The sequence below is a fragment of the Pimephales promelas genome, chromosome 13 (assembly GCF_988280905.1).
Source record: "Pimephales promelas chromosome 13, fPimPro1.hap1.1, whole genome shotgun sequence".
In the NCBI taxonomy this organism is placed as follows: domain Eukaryota; kingdom Metazoa; phylum Chordata; class Actinopteri; order Cypriniformes; family Leuciscidae; genus Pimephales; species Pimephales promelas.
The window spans coordinates 36,090,218-36,110,437 of record NC_142781.1 but is presented as its reverse complement, the minus strand read 5'-3'; the positions used below and the strand labels follow the sequence as shown (position 1 = coordinate 36,110,437).

Below are 20,220 nucleotides of genomic sequence, written 5' to 3'. Positions count from 1 at the left end.
GTGTGTATAAAGTGCAGGGTTTTTTTTAGATAAAGTAGAATTTCTATAACTATGTGTTGAACTAATAAATCACTCTTGTGTGTGTTAAACACAATCTACTTAATACAGACAACTTCATTATAAAGATAAATAACAAATCCAAAAAATATATGATTATAATCTATGACAAAAAAAGCCATTACAAACTATATTATTGGAAAATACACATTGCTCTTTGTATTGTTGTAAAATATTCATGAAAAACAAGATAACAAAAATCAAAAAGATAAATTATTTTAGATATAGCCATGTTTTAAATGTATAGCAGAGATGTTAATTGAGGCAGCAACATACAAACTTTCTAGAACAACACGGACCTGAATAGCTGGTTTTTATGGAGGACAGTGAAGAGGAAGAGGGTGCAAATCAAACAGCTCATTCTCAGACTACACAGCAAACAGCTTAAGTTTTTAGTGCTTTGTTTGAGGTTTTTAGTGCTCTGTCCTATCTATTATCAACATATAATAGATGGAACAGAACAAGAAAGGCAATTAATAATCTGTCATTGCGTCACTGCATTATGATATGAAAGGCTCAGTACAGTGTGGCACAAAACGCTTATGCGCATCCCGAGTGGAGAATGATGCGCTTAAAGCCACATGGAGTTACAGCGCACAGCGCATCGAGTCCGCATTGATGCAAGCTCTACAATACACTTCTTTTTGATAGTCAAAGCGGGGGTTACGTTTTTACACGTCGTACAGAATAACCCTAAAGGCACCAAGGTGGCGGTGCCACCGGCTTTATATTAAATATAAATATAGCTGTGAGCAGCGATAAAGGGCCAAAGCCGGCGGTACCACCATCCCGGTGCCTTTGGGTAACTAAAGGCATCGGGGTTGCGGTGCCACCGGCTTGGGCCCGCAATCGCTGCTCGCAGCTATATTTATTATTATTTTGTAACCTTTTGGGCATTTTTGGGGCCCTTAACGTGCTCGAAAACTCTTGAAACTTTGCACATGGGTCAGAACCCGCGGCCATCAGAGCCGGGCTGAAGCTGGTACCCGGGCGTGGCAGGGCGGCTCGTCAGCGCCCCCTGGAACGGGGTCCGAACACTTGGTCCATAACTCAAACACGTTTGTATATAATAATATGAAACTCGGTGCACATGTTGATCTCATAGTTTCATCTATACCTCGCGCTTTTACTTTTTACCCCAGCCCAACAGGAAGTCGGCTATTGAGGTTTGTTTGTAAAACGCTCGCAATGGAATGTTAAATACTCCTCCTAGAGCTTTGATCCAAATTCGACAAAACTCGGTCAGCATGAAGTCAAGACATTGAGGATGAAAGTTTGCGAGGGGATTTTTGATATCTCGAACGGTTTGGCCGTGGCGAGGAAACGAAATCATGACGAGAAACGTGAACCAGGAAGTGTGTTATAACTTCAGCATACATTAACTGATCTTGATGAAACTTCAGCAGTGTGTTCGCTGTAAGAGGACGATCACATGGATGTGACTATTGTGAGTCAAAGTTATAGCGCCACCAACTGGCAGCAGGAAGTGTGTCACTTTCAAAATGCTTTGATATCACCCTTTTATTTTTACCCGATTTGCTTCAAACGTCATCTGTATAATGTAAACATACAGCAGATGTAGACCTGTGAATGGATTCTTGATATCTTTGAAACTGTTGCCGTGGCGACGCATCAAACGTTACCATTCTTTTAGGATGCTTTTGAGACCCTTAGCATGCTTGAAATTGCATGAAACTCGACAGACACATCACATTTATTAGCCAGTAGACACGTGCAAAGTTTCAGAAACGGGCGTGGTGAGGGCTCAGTAGCGCCACCTTTTGACAAAAGTGGGGTTGTTAGTTTTATCTACAGTTACAAAAATCGGTATGTATATTGTACTCCTCGAGCCGGACAACTTTCTAATTGACACTCATTAGCTAGGACCCACAGAAAGTCAGATATGTTTGTTTGAATGTGGTCTTGCTCAATCTGAGCCTGCTGTCTTTGCCTGTCTGTGTATGTGTGTGTGTTTGTAGGGGGAGGGGTCTTAACCATTTCACTCCTGTGTGTATGGCCTGCATAAAAAATAAATGCCTTAAGCCTGGTATTTTTTTAAATAAGTTTTTTATTTTTTATAAGTAAAGGCATATAACCAGTTTAATTGTAGTGCATTAATAGTTTTATATAATTAGTTTATTAATTAAATTAACTTGGTCCATAAACTTGATCTGAAAATTTGGTCCATAAATCAAACACACTTGCATGTAATAATATGACTTGAGTGTTAATCACATCATGTTTTCAGTTTGAATATAAAATATATAAATTATGTAAAAAAAATAAAGTTGATCCAGCTGGAGCGCAGGCTGAGAATAGCGCTGTCATGACTGGATCACGAGATCATCAGTCATGCCCTCTCATACCTTACGCGCACACCACGCCCACTTACATCAGATCACATCAACATGTCAGCCGGAGGGATACCGAGGGTCGCTTTCGGATTTAAGAATTTCTTACAACAAGATGGCAAAAGAACAGCGCTTTGCAAGACATGCAACGTTAAGATCGCGGACAGTCAGATGACAACCTCCAATTTCGTCCGTCATTCTGCCCAGTAAGTGCTTGTCAATTTGTTAATGTTATCTGGTTAGCTCGTTCGTAGTTAGCTAGCTAATGTAAGTTAAAGGAGAACTCCGGCGCAAAATTACACATTGTTACCTAGTCAACCGTTATCTGAGATTTGTTTTCATGACTGCCGAATGTAAATAGTTTTATCTATAAAAACAGTTTAGCCTATAAGTGACGTCCGACATTCTGCATATTGTGTTATTTTGTTAAGCCCCACTAAAGGCATAAAAAACTGTAAAGCACAATCAAGTTTTCACACTATATTCCAAGACTTCTAAAGTCATTCAATAGCTTAATGTGTGGTAAAATTAATATTTTAGTCTCTAAGTTAAAGTTAACGGAAAGTCATCTCGCCTCAGTCATTCTCCATGCATCAGCATTAGCGCGTCGCGTTCGGTTGCGACAGTAACACGACGACACTCTCTTCAAGATCAATGTTCCCAATATTATACTTTATTTGTAGATAAGGCATAAAGGTCTATGATTTGCATAAAATGACTATCTTGCTGGAGTGGAGTTTATTGCCCTTTAGAATACACTAAGCATTAGTGCTGCACGATTAATTATATCGCAGTCGTAATAGCGATCTCAAACCTATGCAATTATAACGCAAAATGCCGCGATTTTATATGAAATAAACAAAGTAGGGCTATTAGCGCAGCATCTCTTCTTTTTTGTCATCCTTTGACTAGTGTTACAAGATCCCCCTCTTATTGGTTCAAATGCCTTTTCGCATTTTGCACGACAAGAAGTGAAAAGCTGCCTGTGAGTGCCCTAGATTAGAATAGATGAGACTCGCATAATGCGCATGCACTGACCGTGTGCCAGCCCAGAATAAACAGTTCTCTTTCGAGCTTGAACGAACAATAGCACACACAATTATGCCAAAATGTGGTTTTGTCTAGTATCTTCATAACATAAGAAAAGTCTATGGATTAAAGGGTTGTGCTATGAGGCGCGTGTGAGATCCGCGTCTCGGCAACGGGTGCTCTTAAAGGGCCAGCAGCGAATAAAGCGTTCTTTCAGTAAAGTTAAAAGAACAAAGGGAAATTAGAAAATTACTCACTGATCTTGAGTAAAGAACTTTTGTAGCTTTAATAAGGATTATTATATATATATAATTTATGATTCAGGCAGCGCAGACTGTTTGATAACTTTATTCAATTTCTGTACCTGTTAAGACAGGAAGGGCACAGGTAAATATGTTTTTTATTATGGGTTTATGTGGGGATTGTTTGAAGTTCACTTAATTTAAAAGCTGTTATATATTTTTTTTTAAGCCTAATAATTTTTTAAAAAGTTGATGGCTTTCAATTGATGGAATCACTGTAATGTTGGTTTGGTTGATGGTTTATTGATCATTATAGGTGTTATCAATCATTTATTGTTGTTGTTGTTGTTTTTAGTTTGAGTTGAGAAATAAACATTAATCTGTGTGTGCATTTTACTTTAGAACCAAGCAAGTTGGACTCATGAAACCATTTTATTATATCGGAGTCGCAAATCGCAATTGCAATATTGGCTCAATAATGGCAATATGACATTTTCCCAAATCGTGCAGCCCTACTAAGCATAGATTATAGATACCATCCCTTCGCTATGTTCTTTTCAATGTGAAGCGTTGCGTGCTGTGACTTGGTGTTGCTTCAAGTGCATCATTCTGCACACGGGATGCGCATGATTGCTTATAATACTTTGGGGAGACAAGGGGGCGTGGCCTAAGGGAATATCACTCGTGATGTTAAGTGATGTTACCCCGCCATCGCTGATACAACCTTTAGCAGTCATGTTTTTGCTTCTTGAGAGAGAGAGAAAGTGTGTGTGTGTGTGTGTGTGTGAGCAGTGGCGGTTCTAGGCGGGGGCCTGGGGGGGGCCAGTGCCCCTGCGACAACAAGCTTGGACCCCCTTGTGGCCCCCCTAAATGTGGAGTCAGTGTGAAATATTTTTTTTATAGTGTGTCACGCATTGAGCATGACAGTCACTCGTTTCAGTCTTTTGTCTCACACTCCCGTCACACATTGTATTTCTCATGCGGAAAAACTATTAATAATATATTTAATATACGCAATTTCTCTGGCCGCGCCGCTCTCACGTGAGAATCAAGCGCGTCTCGCCTGGAGTTCAGCAGTCGACCCTGCTACGCATCAGCCAATCAAAAAAAGAGAAGTGCTACTTAATAGCCAATCAGAAAAGGGCACTATTGTATCTGGGTAAAATTTAACGCAACAACCAATGAAAAAAAGCATATCCTGGAATTGTTCATATGATTCTGTTACAACATCTTCCGAAAGTTTCTTCACCCGTCCCACAGATGAAACTAATCACTAGAGCTCCGAACATCACTTAGAGCACGGAGTAAGTCATGATCTCCTGTTTTAATGTTACAACAAATTCACAACTTGTTTGACAAAAACTATGACAACTTGACTGATGTAAGATGAATCTTTCCCGTAGCGTAAGCTAGCTTACGCAATGCTCGTTCCCTCATCTAGAGAGAACCGAGGTTACGTTAGGTAATCGATTCGTTTCCCATTTAATTAGTATCAGTCTGTAACTTAGACAACAGTTTTACAGCCTGTTCACTGACAACACCTGCTCAGAACAAGTAGTCTAGGCCTAGTCATCTTATTACACGAATCACGATGACTGACATATTGTCACATTATAAACATCTCTCTCTCCAAATAGGCTTAATAATTTTATTAGCACTAGATAAATTAAAGTGTAATGCATAGTCGATTTTAAAACATCTCTCTCTCCAAATAGGCTTAATAATTTTATTAGCACTAGATAAATTAAAGTGTATTGCATAGTCGATATTATAGGTCACTTTTAAAATCATGTCATATTTTATAATTATATCCTGGCCAAGGATGCATTAATTATTGCTTCTGTCTTTCAAAGATGTCAGGAAAAAAACAATTATAAAAAAGCTCATTCACCCTGAGAGGAAAGCCCCCTAAAAAGGCCAGTTTAGAGGATAATTTGCTGATCTTTTTGCAAAAAAAAAAAAAAAAAAAACCCCACAAAAATCGTAGATTAATTTGTAAAAAATTATATATATATATATATATATATATATATATACATACTGTATATTCAATGTAAAAAAATAAAATGGAAATTCAAATACAGACTGATATATGTAATGCAAATGTAAAAATATAATGGAAATGCAAATTGTTGGATAATTATAAACATGGTATTTTGCTTATTTGTGCATTCAGTGCAGTGCAGAAAATTATAAGGTCTAAATGTAACTGGCCCCTCTAACAGTACAACTGGCCCCAGCTTGGCCCCCCCAGTTGAAATGGTCTAGAACCGCCACTGTGTGTGTGAGAGAGAGAGAGAGAGAGAGAGAGAGAGAGAGAGAGAGAGAGAGAGAGAGAGAGAGGAGAAATGTAACAAAGTTTAATATTGTTTGTAAACTGTTTGAGAGAGAGGAAGGTGTTCAGAGAGTCTGTAGGATGTTAAGCTGTTATTTGTTTTATGGACTCAATGTTGAAAATTTAAAACATTTCAAACACACTGTTGGCAGAAGTGAAAAATAAATAATTTTATGAAGTTACAATTTTGTTTGATTCCATGGTGTATTTTACTGAACATGAGTATTTACAATGCAAATTATTGTAATTTACTGGCAAATACTTATCTTGTCTTTTCATTTTATTAAGATCAGATTCTGCATGTAAAATTAAAATAATAAGGTGACTTGACTTGCACTTGACTTAACCTACTACAAGACTTGACTTGACTTGACATAGCCTGTGACTTGACTTGACTTGCCCCCCCCCAAAAAAAAATACTTGGGACTTACTTGAGACTTGACGGTTAAGACTTGAGACTTACTTGAGACTTGCGTGACCTGCGCCCATCTCTGCTCTAAGTTTTAAGACAGTTCAAATGGAAGTTGGGATTTATGTGTTGTTTGAATAAATCTCCTAGGAGAAATACATCAAATTACAACGCATGTCTTTACCAATCACCACCATACTCGGTGTGCATGAAGTCAAGACATTGAGGATGCTCAATTCCGGACGGATTTTTGATATCTCGAACGGTTTGGCCGTGGCGAGGAAAATAATTTTATGACTAAAAAAGGACACATAAAATGTGTTAACTTTGCTCGTTTTACCTACAGTTACAAAACATGCCACGTATATTGTTCTTGTCAAGCCGATCAACTTTCTAATTAACAGTAAGAAGCTCAGACCAAAAGAAAGTCAGATATTGCAGTTTGGATGTGTATCTTGTCTCTATCAGTGTCTGTATGGGGAAGAGGGAGGGGGGGGGGGTTGCTGGTGTCTGCGTTTATGTGTGTGTGTGTGTGTGTGGCTGACTGTAGATTTTTTCTGCAAGTCCTTATCTTTTTGCATAACAATTTTGTATTTTTTTAAATGACAAAATATGCATATAACCCTAATCTTTTAAATGTATAGTTTGCTTTAAATAAAAGTAAGATAAATTGGTAAACTACAAATTGGTAATTGAAGCTGAATGAATTTAAAATTAATGTGCTATATTTCAATACATTTGCTTTCCTTAATATTGTAAAACACTAACCTCATTTATATGTGTGTGTGTGTGTGTTTGTATGTATATATATTTTGCAAAGCCCTCACTGATGCAAGCTCTTCTGCACACTTCTCTTCGACAGTTAATGCGGAGGTTAAGTTTTTGCACGTCGTGCAGAATAACCCTCTTTATATATATATATATATATATATACTTAAAAAAGCGGGGGTTAAGTTTTTGCACGTCGTGCAGAATAACACTAAAGGCACCATATATTTACTTAAAAGTGGGGTTGTTAGTTTTATCTACAGTTACAAAAATCGGTATATACATTGTACTCCTCAAGCCGTACAACTTTCTAATACATAGTCATTAGCTCGGACCAAGAGGAAGTCAGATATTTTGGTCTGAATATGGTGAGCCTCTCTCTGAGCCTACGTCCCTGTATGGCAAGCCCTTTTAACATTTAAAAGCTAAGTTTGCCTGTCCGGAATTAACATTGTAGATATCAACAAAGTCTTTCTGTCTAGTCGTTACACTTTGGATAGTTTGTATTATCATTTAAGATATCTGTAACATAATTGTGACTAGTCGAAATGACAGAGTATGGCAAGCCGTTTTAACATTTAATCATGAAAGGGCCAAAGCCTTCGGCACCGCCACCCGGGTGCCTTTAGGTAACTAAAGGAACCGGGGTTGCGGTGCCTCCGGCTTGGGCCCGCCATCGCTGCTCGCAGCTATATTTATTTTTAGAAGTGTTATCCTTGCCTTTCTCAGGAGACTGAGGCGAGATCCTGTAATTGTTCAAAGAAACGTTGAGAGACGAGCAGTTTCAGTCATGAGTCTCAACACTAAAGACAAGTGTGTGTGTGTGTGTGTCACGTGGGATGAGCATCAGGATCATGATCTTGTTCAAACGAGCCTGCGATGTCGATTAATGACTCGTTAATTCGTGCCCATCAGGTGTTCTCCATCTCCTCGATATTAAAATGCGATTGAGTCCTGAAGGTTCACATCAGTAAAGATGATCTGCATAAAGCAGAGATTAACATCAACAGAGGAGCTTCCATTTAATATATTACTATTAATATTAAAAGAAAATATGGAATTGCCTTATTGTATTTTACCACCATTTTTATGACTTACATGTGAGATTAATTGATTTGCATAAACTCCGCTTCAGGTAATGCATTAGTTTGCGTGAACTAACGACACATAAAGATTATTATTGGATGGTTTTACAAGAAAATACCATTTCATCCCTTGGCTACACTGCAAAACTGCATGTTTAATTTAATACGTTCCTTGTCGTTAATTTTTAATTGCTTGTGAATTTTAGAAGCAACTTCTGAGTAAAAATGGTATTTTTTTGTGTGTATGAACAGTATATTTAGTACAGCATTTATAAAGGTCTGTCTGTAGTCAATCATTGTATCCCTTAAAACTCATATTTAATCACCAAAATTGCATATTTAAATGTGTTTTCTTCATGCCTTAAAATATCTTGTATGTAACTCGACACCCTCGCCTCATTTAGTATGCGCGGTTCTATGAATATGCAAATTCACTCACTCAGAGATCCACTGGTTGTCGATCACACGTTGATCTGATTGGTTACAAGGTGGTTTGTGACGTCAGAAACCATGTTTTTGAGACTGTCTTTGGTTCTCTGCAGTTTTAAAGAGGAAATACTCAGCAATGCTGTCCACTTATCAACGCACACACGGTGTGTGTTAAAGCGGATTAAAAATACCACATAAACAACGTTAAACGCTGGATTTACACCACAGGGGGACTTTAAAAAATCTTAATTTTTGTCATTTTTTTAATTATTATGTTCATATTAATTCACAGTGCATTAACTAATGATGTTTTGAAATTAACATTAAGATTAACGGTCACACTTTACAATAAGGTTCATTAGTTACAGGAACTAAGAATGATCAATATTTCTACAGCATTTATTAATCTAAGGTAATAATAATTTCAACATTAAAGTGTTGTTAGCATTATAGTTAATGCACTGTGAACTATCATTAACAAAGATTAATAAACACTTTAACAGATGTATTGCTCATGTTAGTGACTAATGAACCTTTACTGTCAAGTGTATCGCATTAAAAGACATATTTTCGTTGTTAAAAGTACAACAATCACAAAAGATTTGAAGAAACAGGTGTTCCCATTCAATCGCTGACATTTACTATTACAAATCCTACAAACTATAATAAATCAGTGTGTGTGTGTGTGTGAACTGATGTAATACAGCAGAGCCCGGAGTCACACCGCACTTACAGAAATTAATTTGGGTTTCCTGAGCAGTTCATCTGATGAAGCAGTCGTTCATGTTTACTCTTCATCATCACACTCTGCATTATTGACGAGGAATAAGCGGCTGATTCTAGACCAGATCTGCAGATATCATAAACAAAGAATTATAATATGCAGGAGCAATTCCACGCGTGTGCATTATTAATGGAGGCAAATGCGGTTTGAACGAACATCCTCGTTAATATTGAATGCGATTAGTGGCGGTGAATACAGAGAGACATACACACACACACACAGAGAGAGAGAGAGAGAGAGAGAGAGAGACAGACACACTCACTCCATGACCCTGCTAGAAGAACACACACACACACACACACAAACAGAAGGTGTGTGTGGTATTTCAGCATCTGCATCACTGATTGGCTGCTTGATATGCAGCTGCGGTCAGTCGAGTGTGTGTGTGTGTGTGTGTGTGTGTGTGTGTGTTCAGTCATGTGTTCACACACTCTTATTTACGCTGATTCTTCTCATGTTGCGTTCAGAAGTGTTTCTGCTGCATTTTGATCTGATTTTATATGCAGAAATATGTTGCCACGGTAACAGAGACATGCAGAGCAGCACACACACACACACACAGAGAGAGAGAGGCGGCACAAGCTAAAATAACCTGCAATGTTCGACACACAAACTCTCTCACACACACACACTCACACAATCAATTGTGTGTGTCTGTGTGAGAGTGTGTGTGTGTGTGTTGACCTCTAGTGGTCAGTCTTCCAGCTGAGTGTTTTCTTCCAGCAGGGCCTTGGAGTGAGTGTGTGTGTGACAAGAGTGTGCGAGTGTGTGACAAGAGTGTGCGAGAGTGAGATTGTGACAAGAGTGTGTGAGAGTGAGTGTGTGTGAGAGTGTGTGAGAGTGAGTGTGTGTGTGACAAGAGTGTGTGAGAGTGAGAGTGAGCAAGTGAGTGTGTGTGTGTGACAAGAGTGTGCGAGAGTGAGAGTGTGAGAGTGTGTGTGTGACAAGAGTGTGCGAGAGTGAGAGTGTGAGAGTGTGTGTGTGACAAGAGTGTGCGAGAGTGAGAGTGTGAGAGTGTGTGTGTGACAAGAGTGTGCGAGAGTGAGATTGTGACAAGAGTGTGTGAGAGTGAGTGTGTGTGAGAGTGTGTGAGAGTGAGTGTGTGTGTGACAAGAGTGTGTGAGAGTGAGAGTGTGCAAGTGAGTGTGTGTGTGTGACAAGAGTGTGCGAGAGTGAGAGTGTGAGAGTGTGTGTGTGACAAGAGTGTGCGAGAGTGAGAGTGTGTGTGTGACAAGAGTGTGCGAGAGTGTGTACACTTTGGTCTTCAGGAACTCTAGTGTTGTGTAATGAAAGTGTGTCGCGTCAGACGAGCACCGGCGTACTGACGGCACTGACCACTTGACGTAAACACACACACACTATCACACACTCTCTCACTCACACACACACACACACACACATTCCAACACACACACACACACACACACACACACCCTCTCTCTCTCTCTCTCTCTCTCTCTCTCACACACACACACACACACCATCACTGTTCAGATCAGGATGTCTTCTCATGATGTAAGCGTGTGTGTGTGTGTGACACACACAAACGGCATCCCGAAACACAATTACGATAGCCGATAATTCTTTATATTTGAAAGCCGATAACCGATATATCGTCCGATAAATTGAAATCCAAATTTTTACCTAATTTTGAGAACCTGATTACAAATACAAGTCTCACAATTAAATCCACGTCCCAAGCGCACGATTATAATGATGTTCTCATTATTGTGTTGTATAGCCGATATGACAGATTTGCGCTGCACATGTTGTACCGAACCGTATTTTTATTTTTTGAAGAGATTTCAATCATATTTCAAGAAATTCAAAAACATAAACAGTGCTCAACAAGCATCTCAGCTGAAGGGAATAATACATTATTTATCGGCTTTAATATATCGGCCACATTTTCTTACCAGGCCGATAACGATAACATTAAAAACGAACATATATCGGCCGATACCGATATGCTGGCCGATATATCGTGCATCCCTAACAAAACTCTTTTCAAAATGGCAAATTAAACAAAAATTCAGTTTCAGTCTCTGCTTTAATTGCGCGTTTAATTCAATGTTGCGATCTCTGAGTGAAGACGGTCTCAAGAAAAATACTAAATTAAGTTTTTTCAGTCTTAAAAATTATTTTGGTAATTAAAAATAAATAAATCAAATAAACTAGAAATGTCACTTAAAATAAGTTTAAGTTGAATTACTAAAACAAAGATGTATATGAAGAGTTCAGATGCAAAAGCCTCTAAATGCCATTTGAAATTTTCTTCTTTGATGATGATTTTTATCAAACTTGTATATTAAAGTTCAGTAATTTCACTTCAATAACAATTAATAGGTAATTATCATTGCCATTTAAGTGAAATCACTGAACTTAGATATACAAGTTTGATAAAAATCATCATTAAAGAAGAAAATTTCAAATGGCATTTAGAGGCTTTTGCATCTGAACTCTTCATATATAGATATAGTTTCGGTACTGATAACTCTATATAAGTGAAAGCCGATCACGATACATCGGCCGATAAATCAGACAAAAACACTCAAAATCTAAATACAGTCAAACCAGTGTATTCACACACTCCGACATCATCATCATCAGTTTATAAAGATGAGCAGAACTCAGGTCTCAGATCAGTGGATGTGTGACTGGTTTTGTCCGTCCTTCTGTTGGACTCTCACACATGAATTATGTTGAATATCTGTCAGCTGTTCAATTAGATAATACCAGTTTAGCTCAACCAGTGACCAATGAACCACTGAACGTGTGTGTGTGTGTGTGTGAATGACAGAAAACACACTTCAGCAGAACATCATCAGCTCAGAGTGTGTGTAATGTGTGTTAATGTCACTGTAGTCTCTGTGTGAAGAATGTGTGTGTAATATAGTGCAGTTTACTTTATTCTGCTCACACACACACACACACATGAACTATAGTGTCCTGATCACACTCGTGACACATATCAGCAATTAAATCTGGTGTGTGAATCTCTTCATACTTTGACTCCTATCACATGTCTTCATCACACTGAACTCTGGGAAGAGTCTGAAAGCTCATTAATGTCACCTGGACTCCAGAACGCAGACAGTTTCCCCTCTTTAATCGCATTTGCTGAAATACAGGCGTGTAAATATTAACAAAGGATAGTTCATGTTCAGACCTTTACAGTACATTCTAAGAAAGAAAAGAAAGGACAGGTAACACTGCAGTTTACCGTCAATGATGCGGCGCGACCGACTCCACATGATCCCTACAGCCGTTCCACACACACACACACACACCCCAGATCGCCACAGAAGCGTACGCATCGTTCACACGCATCATCACCCAGTCTGTCATAAACTCTCAGGTCGCATTACGAAGCATATCCCAAAAATAAGTGTACAATATGCACACTTGGAGAAATAGAAAATTAAAAGCTATATATCTATGAAGCCCAGAGACTGAAGTACACGTGGGGGAAATGAAGACCATCATCATCATCAGTCGGGGCTCCTGAACGGTTCGCTTGTTCAGTCCGTTACGGTCCGCCATGGTGGAGCGAGTTCATTGGCTGCTCTTGGCTTTGGCGTGTGTGAGGATGTGTGATTTGAGGTTGGTGGACTGAGCAAACTTCTTATTGCATCCGTCGAACGGGCAAACGTAGGGCCGGTCCCCGGTGTGTATCCTGACGTGCGTCCGCAGGTTAAAGTCCAGCGAGAAGCGCTTCCCACAGCCCTCGAACGTGCACTACACCAGAAGAGGACAGCGTCACACGACAGTCTCGTACACCGCCAATCAAACACAGGAAGTCAGAGCGAGAAACCGCAACACGGAGGGGTTCGAGACTTATTTAACACCAAATGTAAGGGAACATCAAAATGAGTATTCTCTAAAATGCAAAAGCTTAAAAGAGGAGTTCACTTCCTGATGGTTTACTCTCTCCTCCTCATCATAGATGTTCATGTGTTTTTGAGGAACACACTCCAGGGTTTCTCCATACAGTGTCTTCAATGGGGTCCGACGGGTCGAAGGTCAGATGTGAGTTTCAGTGCAGCTTCAAAGTCTGATCTAGACAAACCAGCGACATTCAGAACAAAATACAGTTTATAACCACTAATGCTGGTCTTGCGACACACATTACATCATCAGGGTGAAAGGTCACGGGCGAAGAACTCCTTATTTTCTCCTCCAACTTCAAAATCGCCTGACATCACTTTTTTGTGTGTAAATCGGTCTGTTCTTCCGTCTACGTCCCGCTTGACCTTTGACTCGATCACTAGCTGGTGTGTGTGTGTGTGTGTATTGTACTGTGGCTTCATTCTGAACTTCATTCGTTCATTATTTTGTTCTGAATGTCGCTGGATAGTCTAGATCAGACTCGTATTCCTCGGCTGGATCGTGTCGAGACTTTGAAGCTGCGCTGAAACTCACATCTGACCTTCGACCCATTGGACCCCATTGAAGACACTATATGGAGAAACCCTGGAGTGTGTTCCTCAAAAACACTCATTTCCACTGAAGACAGAAACACATGAACATCTATGATGAGGAGGAGAGAGTAAACCAGTTCATTCTGAAGTGAACTCCTCCTATAATCGGGTTAAGGATGAGCATGTAGTGTTCATGTTGCAATGACACTAACCGTGTGTTTAAAAACACATTTTTCATTGAGATAGGAGACTTCTGTGTGTCAGAGTCACTCTGCAACTCATCTCAGAGCAGATGAGCAATATCAATATCAATCGAGACGCTCATCTCAAAACCCTTCACTGCCTACGTTTACATGCAACCGTGGTTTATTCCTTCTCCAATCCGATGGAGAGAACATTTCATCACTTGACCGGATTGAAAACCGAATCTGAAATCACTGCGCATATGCAAGAACAGCGTAAGAACGATGAAATGATGTAGAAATAGAGTAGTGTGTGACGTGCTGAGCGAGCTGCTCAGCAGAAACTCTGTTTATTCGTGTACATATAATATATCCCGATTTGAAGTGTGTGACATATAAACACACACATGGACCTGATGACACGCACTCGTGTAAACACTACATCCACACTCCTCAAACAGAAGCGGTGCATGTAAACGCAGCCATTGGTCAGTTCTTAAACGGACAGTGATTTTCATCTTCGTCATTTTAATAATCTAAAGCAGAGAATCATTTTTAGGGGTTTGGCATCTAAAAGAGCCCCGCTGCCACAACGACCCAATGAAAAACCTTGATGTTACAGAGTGCACGATGGCGTACCTGGAAGGGTTTCTCTCCTGTGTGAACCAGCTGATGGCGCTTTAATTTGGAGCTCTCCACGAAGGCCTTTCCGCACTCTGCGCACACATGAACCCGCGGCCCGTGCGTGTGAAGGTGCTTCCTCATGGCTGAATTATCCCTGAACATTTTAGTGCATCCCTGTGAGAAACACAGCAGAGAAACACCGGTTTGCACACGTCAAGCCTCGATCGGACGAAAACAAACGGAGCGATCCGCTCACCTTGTGAGGACAGGCTATCGTTCTAGGCGCGTCGTCCTCCTTGATCTTCCTGGGCTTCATTCTAGACAAACACGAAGACAATCACTGCTCAGATATCCCAGAATGCTCATCATATTCAGAACACTTCCACCCTTTCTCGATGCAGTTACCCAGTGACCAATAAAAAGCCCCTCATGTGACCAGTGTAACGTTATTCCCCAATCTTAGACTTACCGAACGGGACTACGAGCAAAATGACCGCCACTGTTACCGAGGGGGCTGAGAAACAAAACAACTAACAGTAAATGTCACGTCAAAACATGCTGCGTCCAAACCATCTCAGAAGACCAACGTCCTGTTACTTGCAATTTAATGTCTTTCAAAAAGATAAACATGAATAAAAAAAAATAAAAAAAAAAGATTTTCATTTTTCACAGAAACTGATATTGGCTGCATCCACACTAGGGCTGGGTATCGAGTTCTGTTCCAACCACCGACCAAATTGAAGATCAAATAAATCTCTTGCCTAAAGGGTCAATCTCGTCAACGTCAGTGAGCCGATAAACATGCAGAATGATTGGCTGTGGCGAGGCATCATTGAAAAACACGAGCTTATACGCCGGTTACGTGAGGCTGTAGTGTGTATGCGTCCCAAACACCAAGATCAAAAGTGTGGCTACGTTTCTCCAGGTTTGATGCTATATTTTCGAGAGATAATTGCTGCCAACTTGGCGTATAGGATACTTGCTTCACAGACATGAGGAATAGGCATAAGGAAAGCTGGAGATTTTAAACGAACCGATTCGAAAAACAAACACTCTCTGCTCTATAGACGTGTGTGTTCGTTATAATGTGGAGATGACCAGTCTACACTGACTCAGAAAACACTAGTTTATTTAAAAAAAAATATCATTTATAATCATTAGACTACTTTTGCCAGTGATTTGTGGCAAGCTTTATTTGCGAGGCACATATTCTGCCCCCCAGTGGTGTGTGTGTGTATATATATATATATATATATATATATATATACACATACATACACACAATAAAAAGTGTCAAGAAACTGAAAAAAAAAAAATTTCAATATTTAATATAATCTTGTTAAAACGGATTTCATAAAATTGGTGTCGAAAAAAAGTATCGTTCAGGAACCGGTATATTGAAGTCAAAGTATCAGTATCGATATTAGATATATATATATATTTTTTAACAATACCCAGCCCTAATACACAGATCTTAAACTGACTTGAAAGTTTCATCAGATTCACATCTGAGACAGTAAATAAATATAGGTATGATTTATATTAGGGGTGCAACAATAAATCATGTCACAATATATTCACAATATAATTAAATAAAATTAAACTACAATATAATTAAACTACTAATATATATATATATATATATATATATATATATATATATATACATAAAGCAGCCTTCATTATTTACATTATTATATTATATTTCCCTAGTCAGTGAAAGAGTGCAAGAATATTCGTCTAAAATAGTTTCCAACTTCAGAATCATATTGATATTCTGGTGTCTCTAATGTCCTGCTTTGGGTTTCAGCAGCAAATCCAAGCCTATTTATTTGACGTCACATCCACAATGAAATAACAAATTTAGCATTTTAATCAACTTTCATTTTTTGTTAACCTTTTACCATGTCTTGGATTGTCGCAATAATATAATATCGTGATATGTATCGAATCGTGACATGAGGTAATCGTTACACCCCTAACGTTAGTTACTTTATATCCAAACAGTTCTCTGCCCACATTTTAATATCGGAAGCACTTACTTTGCCCCCGAGTCCAGATTCATTTATGATCCTGATTATATATCACGCACATCAGGTTACCTTTAAAATGAATCCAGCACATTTAGTGGTTCTATTATTCAGCAGTGACCGTGAGTGTCTCTGACCTGGCGAACTCTGCGAGCTGCTTCGGGTCTGACAGGTCGATTCCCGGGATTCCTCCAGGCGGGAGTTTCTTTCCCGTCAAGTACTCGGAATAATCCGGAGGAGAGTTTTCCCCGATGATCTGCTCCTCCACCACAGTCTCATGATCGATGTCCTTCTTGTCATCTGAAACACAAAGCCTAACGTTAATGGTTCAAACGAGTCAACGATTCGAAATGTAGTGGAGTTTAAATTAATTCGCTCCGGAGCTGCAGTTCTACACGAACAACCTCGGCGACACATCCGGGTCCTCCAAGCGACTTCAAGCCACTTTTAAACCATCAAAAGTTCAAATAAACAACACACACGCACGATGATTTCTGCTATAAATCTGACATATGAATCGTTTAACCACGTAAGAGTAAATCCACAGGGGTAACGTTAAATTATGTTAATTAACACACGAACACACATCAGTAGTTCGGTCTTCTTCACAGCTACTTTCAGGTCCAAACGTAAAAGTGATTAACCGTCTCGGATTTTTAAATCTAAAGTGGCGCGAGCACAGCCCGCTGAATCTGGTATTCAAACCGTGCGACTGTTTAACGGTCTCCTGGTCGGGACTCGGGAGCCGCAGCGCGCGCGGCCTACACTCAGCATCTGCCGCGCGCTCGCGCCATCTTCAACCCGCTACACGGGCGCCATGTTTACGGGCCGCCATACTGGACTCGGGGAACATGGCGGCGCCCATCGGCTGATAAAAACATGGCCTCCGTTCAAAACAAAAACACCCGGACCGGTACAATCGCGTTCTCGGTGCGAATGATCGAGGACGTGTTGCGGACGGACAACGCCCTGCTGGCACTAGAAATAGATTCACTCACTCACCCGATGCCCACATCGTGACGGAGAACTCGCCCTCCAGAGTCTTGATCTGCACCTGCTTCTGCTCCCACTTCCTCCCGCTGGCCTCGGCCGCGCTCAGGTAACTCCGTTTACCCGCTCTCTTCCCCACCGAACCCGCTCGCTTCCCCACCCGCCCCATGGAGCTCTTCCCCGCGACTGTCAGCAGAGTCTGGCCGATGTACTCGTCCTCCGCGCCGGGGACGGGCACCGGGATGAGGATCTGGTCCTCGAAGCCGTCGTCCCCTCCGACCACCTCCTCCCGGGTCTGGACTAGGATCACCTCCTGATGGTGGACCTGACCCGGGTCATCGGTGCCCAGTGGCTGCAGCGCGATCATGGGCTGGTGCTCGTCCTCGTCGTCCCCGTCGATCACCGTAGTCTCGATGGTTTCCACCTCGATCTCGTGCAGCTCCACGATCTCCGCGGGCATCTCCGAGCCGTCCGCCTCGATGTACAGCGTCTCGCCCGATGCCATGTCGAAGTCCGCCAGCTTGCTCGCTTTAGCTGTTGCGTGAAACGCACGAATTTCTCGCTCGCTTCCCCGCAAACACACACAAACACACCCCCTGATACCCGCACACTCTCCGATAACACAAATAACTCTCCACTTCTCGCATGAATTCACGCCGCCACTACTACGCTCCACCTCCAAATCTCGCGAGAGGTGGGGACTGGCTGCTCACGTGCACGCGCATAAAACAGAAAATACATTTTGTTATTTTATATGCTTGTTGTGTTTACATTTTAATGTGTTGATTGTGTTCATTAAATTATTTTTATTTTTAAATCTGGATAAACGGATGCCAATTTGGCTAAATCACTGTTTCTGCCTTTACATGTTTCACTAAATGTGATTTTGTATACTATTTCTGAAATACATAACTCAGTCTCCTCTGATAACAGATCACTGTACACTGTTTTATGGATTCATGCATTTTCTGTAAAGCTGCTTTGAAAAGATGTGTATTGTGAAAAGAGCTATAGAAATAAATGTGAATGGAATCAAATCTAGCACATTTTTCATCCTTCTCCATGTATTATTAATGTGTACTGACCCTGATAAAATAAATAAATATGTTGAAAACATATGGAGTTGTTTGTATACATTCAAATATGATTTTGATAATATTATTATTATGGTTTGTGGGTTTTCATTTCTGAACCAACAATACATCTCCTATTGATAATGTAACTGTGTTGTTTTTACTTTTTAATCTATTATCATGTAATTATTATTATAATTATCCAGATTTTCACTGTACATTAATATGTAAATAAATTCAAATCGAGTTGTTTTGTAATATGATTTTGATTTAACTTTCAAATATTGATGATTTCTAAACTGAAAATAAATAAAAACCATAAACTTTTATTATATAATTATTATTTTAAAATCCAGATTTTCACTGTGTATTAGTGTTAATTAAACAGTTGAAGATAAATTGTGAATTTGTATACACAAATATTTTAATAAATATTCAAATGTAGTTTTATACATTTGATTTAGTTAATATTTTCAAATGTTGTGGGTTTAAACATGTATTTCTGTCATTTATGAATATGGTTTCTGTTTTATTTGAAGGTCGGAAGATCTTAAAGAAACACTCACACTTCATCCAACACATCCGTCACAGTTTTATTTCAGTTCTTTTCAAATGTCACATATATCTTTTATTTATTTATTCTTTTTTTTTTTTTTTCAAAACCAGGAAGCACTTGGTCAAAAAGAGAAATCATAAAACGGAACAATACTTCACCATATCCTTGCAGCCAATAAACATTTTATTAACAACATGATCACAAATACTCCGGCGCTTCTTCATCAGACGGAAATAATAACGGTTGAGATCCGACAAAAACTCTCATTCGGTGATTAAATACATATTTTTATGGCAAAAAGGATTTAAAAAAAACTTTTAAAAAATGTACTGAGAGGTAACGAGAAATTGAGAATCTTTTTTTTTAAAAAAGCAAAGGAAAAAAATGAAGAGCAATAAAAAATACTAAAAGTGATGTGCAATTATTATTATTATAATTTTTATTATTATTATTCATTCTTACATCTACCTATACTACCAGTCAAAGGTGAGTTTTAATGTTTTATAAGAAGTCTCTTCTGCCCACCAAAGCTGCATTTATTTGATTAAAAATACATCAAAAACTGAAATATTGCGAAATATTATTCTAATGTAAATCATCAGCTTTCTATGTGAATATACAGTAAAGTGTAATTTATTCCTGTGATCAAAGCTGAATTTATCATCATTACTCCAGTCTTCAGTGTCACATGATCCTCCACAAATCACTCTAATATGAGGATCTGATCATCAAGACACATTTATGATTATTATAAACAGTTATTTACATTTTTATTTCAGGATTCTTTGATGAATAGGAAGTTTAAGAATGCCATTTATCTGAAACAGAAGCGTTTGTAACAGTAAACACTACCGT

General features: G+C 39.4%; 1 protein-coding gene across 2 annotated transcripts; it reads right to left on the bottom strand.

Moving 5' to 3' along the window:
• Positions 1-12,581: 12,581 nt before the first annotated feature.
• Positions 12,582-18,404, bottom strand: yy1b (YY1 transcription factor b). Of its 2 annotated transcripts, XM_039690134.2 has the most exons (6): positions 17,749-18,404; positions 16,884-17,046; positions 15,186-15,230; positions 14,973-15,033; positions 14,732-14,890; positions 12,582-13,227 (listed from the first exon to the last, which is right to left on the bottom strand). In XM_039690134.2, exons 1-6 carry the CDS (start codon positions 18,239-18,241, stop codon positions 13,045-13,047), a joined length of 1,104 nt encoding a protein of 367 aa, XP_039546068.1. In that variant the 5' UTR covers positions 18,242-18,404; the 3' UTR covers positions 12,582-13,044. The 2 variants fall into 2 exon arrangements, with proteins under 2 accessions (XP_039546068.1, XP_039546069.1); XM_039690135.2 differs by lacking the exon at positions 15,186-15,230 and having other exon boundaries at positions 17,749-18,374.
• Positions 18,405-20,220: the final 1,816 nt, after the last annotated feature.

Bases quoted from the DNA above. Each gene is read 5' to 3' on its own strand.
- yy1b (XM_039690134.2), bottom strand. From the start codon at position 18,241: ATGGCATCGGGCGAGACGCTGTACATCGAGGCGGACGGCTCGGAGATG. The intron at 14,891-14,972 runs GTGAGCGGATCG...TGTTTCTCACAG, and splicing joins CGATAGCCTGTCCTCACAAG to GGATGCACTAAAATGTTCAG. The intron at 13,228-14,731 runs GTACGCCATCGT...CTTCTGGTGTAG, and splicing joins CAGGAGAGAAACCCTTCCAG to TGCACGTTCGAGGGCTGTGG.